This window comes from Daphnia carinata, chromosome 9 (genome assembly GCF_022539665.2).
Source record: "Daphnia carinata strain CSIRO-1 chromosome 9, CSIRO_AGI_Dcar_HiC_V3, whole genome shotgun sequence".
Taxonomy (NCBI): domain Eukaryota; kingdom Metazoa; phylum Arthropoda; class Branchiopoda; order Diplostraca; family Daphniidae; genus Daphnia; species Daphnia carinata.
The window spans coordinates 3,681,002-3,692,280 of NC_081339.1; the positions used below are offsets into that span (position 1 = coordinate 3,681,002).

Here is an 11,279-nt window from a genome sequence, read left to right on the forward strand (position 1 = left end):
CATGCTTTTAACTACGTAGTCCTCAATTTAAATCGTGACAGTTAAACCACAATTTGGAAAAGGGAGCTCGACATTTTTGCAAGAAACTTATCGTTGTTAACATTTTAGTTATGAAATTCGGTTTAAGAATTGAAGAGCGTCTTCAATTCTTAGACATTTACACATCTAACTGTGTATCCAGAGATATTCTTTCGTATCGATTTAACAGCGATGATGTATTCCCTATATCATTTGGTTTTTAGTTCTAGTTCTTAAAGTTATACTTGAGTGGCTTTTCATCGTAGTCAGCAGATGCCTCGACAAAAGATTCAGTTGTCATGCAGGAGTTTAAGTTGCCATACATGGTTCATTACGAAACGGGGGACTGCGTATTATCGTAGTTGAACTTAGGCGAAATATCATTGCTACCTATTCGTATGGTTGCGTGAGTTCTATTTGCTTCAAATCGTAATTTTGTAGCAGTTTTGATGTTTTCTTTTTTTTCTAATGAGTCATATGAAATTTATTGAAAAATATCTTAGGGTGTAGGAAGTTGTTCTGGCAGTAAACTGTTTATGCAAAACGAGAAAACTCCGCCATGGGTTTTATTCCAGAAAAAATTAGTTTAAATTGTGTCAATCATGTCAGGGGCTAAGGATCAGGGAAAAACGATAAAGCTCTCACTTGCAACACGAACTCGTCGTCACTTCGTTAGCCGATTGATTGTTATTAGAAATACCGAAAGGGAAGTAATCGTCTTTTGAATTGATTGAATCGACAACAGCTGTATTCCAGAACATCTCTATTTATAAAACCCTGCATAATAAATCAAGTATAGTTCACCCTCCCTTGTGTGCCGGAATAGCGATATCTGCACGGATTTGTCGCCACATCTTAACCGGCAGCGAATATCATTAGTTATGGCAGCTGACTCTCATAAATAGCTTTCCGCACTGCGCCACTGGTTTTCTGCCCACTTTTCTTTGGGGGGGGGGGGGGGGGGTTTCTCTATATCTCTCTTTCGCAGAAACAAATGTTACACGTAACAACGGGTGTACCCGAAGGGACCGCGCAAGTTCATTCTTCATGACATCCGTCTTGGTTTTTGTTGTCTGTCAGCTCCCGCCCCATCGTACGTCCTTATTCGTTTAATGGCTTTATACACTTTTTGTTGCCATTAAAGTTGAAACTCTGCGTAGTCACGTAGACCCAGATGGGATTTCCAAGCAAAGGCTGGCGATGGTTTATAGAATTTTTTATTGGTGTTTTTTTTAATATTTTTATTTGATTAAATTTAATCCGCGTCATAGTATAGACGTAACTTGTATATATATGTACACATACACCATATATAGAAACAGAACGGAATCATGTACAAAGAGGGGTTTTCATAAATTTCCCCATATAATGTGTAGGCCGAAAACAAAAAATACTCGCCCAGTTTCTCTAATTTTTCGGGGTTTGCGCAGCGGGACATTTCATTTTTTTTAAAATCACGATGGAGGGGAGGGGATGCGGCTGAAATATATTTGAAAGGGAAATCGCACATGTCATATTAAGCAAGGATGATGATGCAATCACATAGACATCGTAGGAGTACCATAAAAAAATTTTATTTTTATATCGCTTGTGTGTTTGCGAGACTGACAAGAGCTTAAACAAGGATGAAATAGCAAAATGGCGAACAATCGAATTATCGGGAAACAATGGAGCGTAGCGACGTGATTTTTCTGAACATTTTGGTATGTGTGTGTCTGTAAATTAATAAAGGAATTGACTAGGAGGGGGGATGTGCGTTACACACACCTATCATATTACACGTGGCGCAAATTTCAATGAAAGTCAGATGCATTGATATTAAGTTTTTTTTTTCAGTAATAAATAGAAAAACATTTGAACTTTTGATAAAACAAAAATCTGAAGGAAATTAGGGCATGAATCATTGTGACGTTTCTGACGACTCCCTTATTTTCCCTTTTTTTCTGCAATCACACACTTGAGAGGTCGAGCGGATCTTTAACCGTATTTTTTTTTGTCCATTATTATTTTTAAAAATATTATAATTCCAAATGCACAACAGCAGGGTCTTGAGGCCTAACATACGTCATAATACCGGGGGTTTATAATATCCATTTTATTCGAAAATATATCGTCATATGTCGAGAAATATAAGCGCGTATCTTTCCCCATTTTTTTTTCTCTTCGATTTTATTATAATTTTTACGTACAAAAAAAAATGGAAAAAGATTATGTGATTACAACACCATAATTCTTTGGAGGGTGTGGTACGTGAAGGGTTTGCCTGTATGTCATTTTCCTTGTATGATCACGAAAAAAAAAGGTTAGGAAAAACCGGATCGATATTTAGGAAATGTTGTCTTTCACCCTGTAATACTGTAGTATGTACACGTCGTTTTGGGGTCCCTGTAATTTTAGTACCAACAATTGTCGAGGGTCGAAGACAAGTGGGAATGATGTCCAATCCACAACGAAATGGATGACCAAAAGTTAAAATATTTTTACCTATTACACGTAAAGTAAAATCGAAACAAGAGGCGCAAGTCTCTCTGCGTCTTGCCTCCTTGTGAATTCAATTGGATTTTGCCCTTTCGCTCGAGCGGGGAACACAAAGAAAAAAAAATATAGTGACATAAATTACAATCTTGTTATTCAGTTTGCACATTGATCATTCGAATTAACATCGAAATTTTGTTTCATCCAGTCTTTTATTTCATTATTTTTATTTTCTTAAAGATTCTGGACGGCGACGCCGCTGAGTCGCTTGTGATCGATCCGCTCAATACCGGCGATAGTGTCGCCGCTGGAATGCCTGATCCTCCTACTCGTTTGATTCTCAGCTGACGCTACGCTCAAACGGCCTAAATTATTTTTGCCGTGGTGCTGTTGCTGCTGCTGGTGTAGCCAAGGGCGGCCAGCTGGTCTCGTTGCCGCTCGCGCGGGTCTTGACACCGAGTGCAAAACACGCAGATGAGCGTGTTGCGGAAGGCTTCCCGGAAGTCCTTGTTGAAGTAGGCGTAGATCATCGGGTTGAGGGTCGAGTTGAAGTAGCCGATCCAGAAGAGGACATCGACAACGATGTCGGGACAGTAGCAGTACTCCCCGCACAGCGTCACGCTCAGGTACCAGATGAAGAACGGCAGCCAGCAGAGGACGAACGCCCCCATAATGATGCCCAGCGTCCGGGCGGCTTTGTGCTCCCGACGGATTTTTTGCAAGTGTTTGTCTTTGTTGATCGTCGGCGTGTTGCTACACGTCTCGTCACGACACTGGTAGCGATTCGCGTCTGACGCACTGTCCAGCAAAGCGCTGCGATCACCAGCGCTGATGCGCTTATTCTCCGGCGGTGCAGACGGCGGAGACGAGGAGATTGGCGTCCCGTTCGGCTGCTGCGCTTTGCCGTTCACTTCGAGCAGAACGTCCGGTTTGGTCACTTGGATAGCCGGAAGGATTGCACTGCTGGGACCGTTAATGGCTGCGCTTGCGGCTGTCGTGATGCTGGCGTCATCCTGATTATGTTGCTGAATGTGGTGGACTTGATGTTGCTCCATTTCGGCGCTGCGGCGCTGATTCTGCTGGCGGAAGAGCAGGGCCGCGTCCGCATTCTTGAGCAGCATCTTCTCCTGGCGCGAAGCCATTTCGTAGATGCGGTAATAAGTGAAGAGCATGATGGCGCACGGAATCCAGAAAGAGATGCTCGACGAGATGAGGGCGTAGACTTTGTTGACAACAAATCGACAACTGTGCGGATTTTTTTCGCGGTACAATTGGTGCTCCTCCGTCGTGTACCTTTTTCACCCCAATTAAAAACGATTTTTAATTTAATTATTTTTTTTTATCTGTTTTATTTTTAGATCCCAGCATTTTTGAAAATCAGCTTACCATCCGAGGAATATTGGTAAATAAGAGATGAGGGCCGGCCAGGTCCAGATGTTTGCCAGCATGACGGCAACTTTTTTGCGCGTAATCTTCATGGGATACATCAACGGCTGCGAGATGGCGTAGTAGCGGTCGACGCTGATGCAGCACAGGTGCAAAATGGAGACGGTGCAAAAGTAGACGTCGAAACTGTTCCAGATATCACCTATGGAGCGGGTAAATCCGATCAGATCCGATTGCTTTCGCTATGGCTATTACTCTAATCACGACGTAATCTTTTCTTTTTTGGACGGTTATCTAGGACAACTGGACTTACACATGGCGTAGCCAAACATCCACTGGCCGAAGATGATGACGCTGGCGTTAAATCCCATGGCGACGAGGGCCACCAGGATGTCGGCCATGGCCAGCGAGACGACAAAGTAGTTGGTGATGATGCGCAATTTGCGGAATCGGGCCACACTAATGATGACGAGGAGATTGCCGAAAATGGAGGCGGCAATGATGAGACCCATGAGGCAGGTCTTGACGACCAGAGTCAGCGTCAGGAGCCAGTCGACGACGGCGTCGGCGTCGTCGCTCAGACCGCTGCTCAGCTCCGTCTCCATTATCGAGTAGCCGGTAGCGTCGAACAGCAACGACCCGTTGTCTATTAACGATTCCGTGTTAACGTCCATGGCCATCCCCCAGCCCTCTCCTATGACCAGGAGACCTTTAAAACATCGAGAAAAGCAAATAGAAAATTATAGCCTCTCCCGACCGATCGATACAAGCATTCGGTACGTAAAATAGAATCGAGTTTCTTGTTCATTTATTTACTATCTTGTTTCTCTTAGATCTGCGGAAGAATGGGGGCGCATTCGATTCGTGTTCCACGAAGCTCTCAAATGATGGTGGGAAACTTTTGACGCACTCCGCATCGATTTCCTTCGGATGCGTTGCAATGGAACGGGGGAAAAACCTGCGCCATACGGTAATCTAAGTTTTCTGTTATCCAATCGAAACAAACAACTGCGATAGTCTCTTAGCTTTCTATTGAGTATTGTTTTCTTGGTTATTACAAGTCGGAGGGGAACACTCGAAAAGTTGTGTTCAACGGGCAATCGTATTTGCATTGCAGAGCGCAAACTGACATGTGCTCGTGTTCGCTCCTCACGACCTTACGGTTATCTATCGTGGACTCGAACATTAAGTCGTTCGCTGTTCAATGTTGTTTTGTTTTCATTCGAAGATGGCTAGCTAGCGTGCACGTATTGAACAAATCAAGTTGTACACGTGTATCGTATTGACCGAGTACAAAAGATTGTTTCAAGACATGAAGGAACATTAGCCACATTAGGAAGTAACATGGTAGATGTATGTTATCATAAAGGAATGGGAAAACTGGAAGCTTTTCAACAGAACATTCTTTGTGGATGACTCACGAGATGTGAGCGTTAGTAGTAGTTGCGATCGTGAAATAACGTGCAGTTAATAGTTTTTAGAAATATCCCCAACAAGATTAGCCGTTCTGCCTATCACCAACTGAATTATGAACGTTAGCGCTTCAAAAATCGGAGAAAGATCGATACATTGCCTACAGATCGGTGACTTATGTTGACGTAAAGCGATGATATAAAGCTACCCATTCATAAAAAAAAAAAAACGAATTCTTATTTATCAATGGGCTATTTTGTATGTTACCTCACCCCCTGTTATTGATTGGTAATCTCGAAGCGGAAAGAAAAAGTGCGGCAGCTGCGATTTTATCGCCGTGGGTGGAGTTCTATATTCGTGCGTGTGCTGCACACGCACTTGCGTTACGAACGCCACAGTTCGGCACGCACTAAACTTTTTTTTTTTTTTTTTTTTTTTTTTCTCATATCGCTAGGATTCAAAGTACTTCACGTTCTTTGTTGGCGGCTACTGTAACCCGATCTCGCAAATCCGTGCGCAAACTTCTCGGAAGGACCGCGCTGTTTCATCCGCGCTGTATTCAATCATCGCAATCTCGTGCTCGTCTTCCCTGCTTGGTATTTAATATGAAGGCACCGAGTGTGTTGTGTACAAAAGGGCGCGTGTTAATTCGTTCTATTTATGCTAGATGTTCCATTCGTCAAGGACGGCCGGGTTAGAGAGTAGTATTGAAATGGTACGCGATGACTCTGCATCGTCTGAAAAGAGAGATGAAGCAGTGACCAAGAGGAGGGAATTATCGATCGACCACATCAATAAGAAGCAGGGAAAAAAAGAGAGACGTTGCTGCGTCAAAACGGAGGAAGCGGGTCCCGCATCCCTGAGGCGATGGCCAAAATCGGATGGAGATGCGCCCAAATGACGTAAGTTAATTCTTGTATTCACTACTGTAGATCGTTGATGGGCGTGCTCAACATTCGATCTCTATTATATATATATATATGTATAAGCTAGTAGTATTTCTAGTTGATTGTGTTACGCGCTGTTTGCGGCTTGTGCCATCATCCTGCACGAGGGAGCGGTCGATTAGTATCGACAAGAAATCACTTGTCATACGCCTGTGGCTCTATTTATAGCTTTGCGTTGTCTTGACGACCAGAATCACGAAACGTTCGAGTACGTAACTCGCGTACGATGTGTTGAAACAAAAACGGATCGTTCTGTAAGCATTAAACGAATGATAGCGGCGTATATTAACTGTAGCCATTTTACGTGATGTCTTTTAAAACTTCTGGCGTTCTTTGAGTTTCTCTTTTCGTGCCCTTAAATGTCACCCGATACAATTACGTCTGGTAGACAGGGGGTGGGGTGTGATGGATCGGCTGATTTTTCTATAACATTCACTGCGTGCGCGCCCTTTGCATCTAGTGAATGCCTGCCTACTGTCTCACGATCCTCGACCGCCCTGGTGTGGGTATTTATATATAAGAGGGCTGCTTGATGCTCGGATGGGCTTAACGCTAGATGACCCTGCTGGACATGTGCCCAAAAGTTTGATTTAGTAAATATAATGTGTTTTTTTTTTTTTTTTTTTTAAAGTAGACTGTAGAATCAGAAGAGGAGGTGCCGTGCGAGTTTGTCCAGATGTCTGGTGAGTGTAGAGATCACACATAGAAGATGCAAACAATATTTTTCTATGTAGGACGAAGGCACGCAACGAGATGTGTGTGCACTGCGAAAAGCAAAAAGGAAGATGGAGAATTTTTGTGTAATAGGAAATATGTAGGTCAATGCAGTTAATGCAGTTGGCACTATCTAATCTGATACGTTCGTGGAAGAACCAATTTTCGACGTCATGTTTCTTATTGTGATGTGTCTCGTAAGAGTTGGCGCTCTACTCGCCGACCGTGGGCGTACAACAACAATACTAAGGATGAGCGATGATCTCTCCTTCTTATACCAATTTTGCTTAAATGTGTTGGCGTGAGCTATCTATTTAAAAAGAAACGAGATGTGTTGCTGTGACAAAGAAAGAGGGGGGGGGTGAACTCAAAAAAAAAAAGAAATAAATAAGAAGAGATAAACCGATCCGTCAGGACCGTTGGTTGGCGGTTGACATTCGTCGAGATACACATCGCCAATATTTGGGTGTGTGAAATTTTTTTTACGTCCCTTTTTTTTTTTTTTTTTTTTTTTTCCCTATTTCCTCTTATTTTCTCTTATACAGTGCCCGTCTCCTACTAGTGCAGTTCGATAGTGTACTTTTTATATATATTTTTTGTGTATCGCTGCTGTATAGTTCAGCTGTTTGCTTGGCTTGTTCATTATTCTATGCGCTCTTCTTGCCTCTTTTTTAGTGCGAGGATGTCTCCCTGCAGACGCCTTACTTCCTGCACTTCCCGGATGGTAGAAAGCGGAAGCAGACAACGATAACGAAGATGGAGCACTTCAAAAGGAGAAACACACATACAGCGAAGAAGAAAAAAAAAAGAAACCTGTACAGATATGTAGTTTCCATTACGTTTTAAGTCGATGCAGACACGTAGAAACTATTCGAGGTAATTTGTCTCCATGTATGGCGATAAGTGTTGATGGTACAAACTTTTATTTTTCCTTTTTTTTTTAGTTTTAAATTATTCTTACATCTAATCCATCATCGATAAAGTGGCGAGGAAGAGAGCTAGGTTGAAGCAGACGAAAAAAGCGAAAAAGATTTTGATGCAGTGAAAAGGACAGATCGCCGTAGCGGTTTGCCAGACTGGCTGCCGTATAGCAACACTATCGTGTCGAAAAGTGGATGATGCATTCCACGAGTGAGGGCAGCCATTGTTCGCTCACTGTCATCTATCCAATCTATATACTATGTCGTATAAATATGTATTTTTATCTATATAGAGAGCGAGGGAGAAAGGCAGCAACCAACATGTCAAGGAGAAAGAGCATCTACAGCAGACACGGAAATAGCTGCGGGGATATAAATGTGTGCATCAGAAAAAATTTCACTGCGCTCTGATCGGGTGACAAGAAAGCCTACGTTCTTTACAGTCTCTCCTTTTTTTTTTTTCTATTCGGCAGGATACACAAGCTGCCGTACCACTTTTTGATGTCAATGCCAGGATGTCCTAGAATCCATACTATTCATCCGCTCTTGCACGTAATTCGTAGCCGTTCACAATCGTCTTATTCCAGCAGAATTTTCAACCGATAAATCCTTTTTGGACCTTTTTTTCTTTTCTTTTTTCAAACTTTTCTCGTTTGGCTGAGCCGCTACATCAGGAGAAATGCTGATGGACGCTTAATAGCCTTGAGAATTCAATTGCTGTAATCTTTGCTGATGGATGTAAAATGCAGCAGTGCGTTGGCGATTACCGCGTTGGGACAATGATGCGCCCGTTCCATTTCTTCAAATCAAGAAAAGACAAGCAGTTCACAAAAAAAAAAAAAAAAAGATTCATTCAAAACGAAATGCACAACAGAAAATCACGGTAAAAATAATTTCACGATGCCCGTCGCACGAACATGTGGAAAAGAAAGTAGAAATGGATCCTACAAAGGGCAATACGTTTTTCTTAAATTTATTTTCTTTTATTTCCCTTCTGAAAAAGATGCTGCTGCATAGACTCTGATGCTTTGAAGAGTTTCATTGGAAATTGAATCACTCCGTCTTGTGTGTTCGTGTATACACACACACACACACTGATTCCACGTCTTACACATTGTTTGCGTAGCTGACTTGCACGACTTGATCGTATCGTCAGCTTCTATTGCGTACGAGTCGTGTTTACCCAGCAGGAGCCTTTGCCACCGTGTGTCATCGAAGAGGAGCGCCGAGAAATTGCACACGTCAACCGGCGTGTGCTGGTATTCTGATATCAAAGTGATTGTGCTGAGCCAAAAAGGGAATCGTGTCCCTCTCATACTTGCCATTGTTGTGGCACACATTTCACAGGACGGGTACGTTCAAAAACTCTTGCATTATCTTGAATAAAAAAAAAGAGAAAGGCTAAGTATAACTTGGAAGTCGACAAGGCAGCAAAAAATCAAAAAAAAAAAACGCCAAACAGGCAAGCCGGGCCAATAAAATCCACTCCCACATTTTCTATAGTTCGCAAGACAACCAAAGATCAATCACCGAAGATTTTGAAGGCAAAATCGAATTTTTTTTTCTTTTTCACGCTCGTGCAGAACGAACGCTGAAAGGTTTCTTTTGTTTTTCTTTGGCAGTGAGTGGGTCTAACTGTGCAACTGCAGTCACGTCATATTGTACTTGTTCAATATAAAATCTGATGGCTGCCTCGTGTTTTTCTTTTTTAGATATTGGTTCGCTTCGGCTATGTGCGAGTAAACAAACAGAATACGAGTTTACACACGGACAACACTGAAGAATACAAACTTTGATGTAAGTAAAAAATAATGTGATTGAATTTTAAATTAACGAATACTCGTCATTCGTTCAAATTTAATTGCCATTGCATCCCGACAGTGTGCATCATTTTCCAGCTTCATTGATTAATTCCGACAGCGCCCTCAAATGGGGCCTAATGAATCGCTGCGCTAAGTGAAACGTTCCGTCCAAACAGATGACAACCATCAAGGAACAATGCATAACGCAGTAGAGGGAATTGAATGTTGAAAAGAAAAGAAAAAAAAAAAAACCTCTACTGGAAAACCAGACATCTTTACGTGCTATTGATCGGGCTCGTCATTAGCGCCGTCGGAGTCAAAGCTCTTTGTTTTACTTCGTCTGGAAAACGACTGGCGGAGAAGTGTTTTGAACTCGTCAAGTATCAACGTTACTGGTAACGCAGTACGTTTGTATGACATCTGAAATGAAGACATTTCTTTTTCCCATTTCAGGCTCCATATCCGTTGATCCAGCTTCGTGTTTACTTGTATTCCGCTGTAAGTAAAAAACATCCTATATCTAATTTATTCTTTGAAAAATGATAATTGTTTTACTTTAGAATGTTCCACCCATTGGGAGAGGCCAATCTGCGAATCGCGTGAAAGGCGTGCCAACCCGAAATTCGGCTATAACTATAATTGGCACGAAAAGGAAAACTAAACGCCGTGTGTGGAAGCGGGACGAAAGAAAATGAAGAAAACGTAAGTCTGAAAGGCGAACGAGTCGATCGGTTATTGTCACGTTGGTATCCGTTGTAGAAGAGTTAGACATCGATTATTTAGTCCTGTGAAAACTGTTATTACGTACTACGGGGTTGGCGTAGAACCTATTTATATCTCACGACAACTCACGCGCTAACGGGCGGTGCGGTTATCAACTGACTTGTAGCTCGTCGTGAAAAACGGGCTATTAGGCGCGCGCGACATGGCCACCAGTCCATCATCGGGGGCTGATTTTTACACGCGCTGATGATTGCCGTTACTACCAATGGCGTGAAACTAGCAGCGGTTCGTTGATTGAATTTAGAGGGATGTAATTCCGTTTCTAGCTGTCAGGGCGACGTCGTTCATAGCGGGCAAATGTCGACGCAATTTCAAATCAAAGGACAAACCCAAAGATCCGCATTTTTTTTTTTTTTTTATCAAGACTATCGATCCCGCTAAAGTTCAGCAATTTCGTGGCGGATGCAAATCCTTTAGTCCTGTCCTATTCCTTTCGGGTAGCAGTACAATTGCAGTAAAGACGCTTGTCAAGCGATAAACAATGCGACATGTCTTATATTGTTTTCTAAAAATAGAAGTCCCTTAGTCGGCATAATAGCGTTTCACACTGAAAATTTGGGTGCGTACAACTTTTGCACGGGCTGTTAACTTCTGCCTTGAATCGTTTTCATATTCCACCCGACGGTTCAAATTGGTTTCTGTCACTGCCTCCTTTTCATCTCGACATTTTGTCGGTTCCATTTTCGAAAAACAAGCGGCCCTTTTAGTCAGCACAAAAGATGCCATCATGAACAGTTAGGTCGAATCGAATTGTTTCCCCCTCCGTTCCGTGAGGCCGCGCGTCTTGCATTTCGCCGAAATTTTTGTACTTTCCCCGGACG

The 11,279-nt window shown here is 42.5% G+C and overlaps 1 protein-coding gene and 2 long non-coding RNA genes across 3 annotated transcripts; 2 read left to right on the forward strand and 1 right to left on the reverse strand.

Moving 5' to 3' along the window:
- Positions 1–1,291: 1,291 nt before the first annotated feature.
- On the reverse strand, positions 1,292–5,034 carry LOC130688997 (octopamine receptor beta-2R-like). The gene is given in 4 exon segments (XM_057512021.2): positions 1,292–2,892; positions 2,895–3,786; positions 3,880–4,081; positions 4,193–5,034. Coding segments are annotated over 4 exon segments (1,626 nt in total). The 5' UTR covers positions 4,560–5,034; the 3' UTR covers positions 1,292–2,727.
- Positions 5,035–5,999: 965 nt separating this feature from the next.
- Positions 6,000–7,726, forward strand: LOC130689013 (uncharacterized). Its single transcript, XR_009000608.1, has 2 exons — positions 6,000–6,194; positions 7,629–7,726. It is a non-coding gene; the product is annotated as an uncharacterized LOC130689013 (long non-coding RNA).
- Positions 7,727–9,958: 2,232 nt separating this feature from the next.
- LOC130689011 (uncharacterized) lies at positions 9,959–10,371 on the forward strand. Its single transcript, XR_009000606.1, has 3 exons — positions 9,959–10,070; positions 10,129–10,173; positions 10,236–10,371. It is a non-coding gene; the product is annotated as an uncharacterized LOC130689011 (long non-coding RNA).
- The last annotated feature ends 908 nt before the right edge of the window (positions 10,372–11,279 follow it).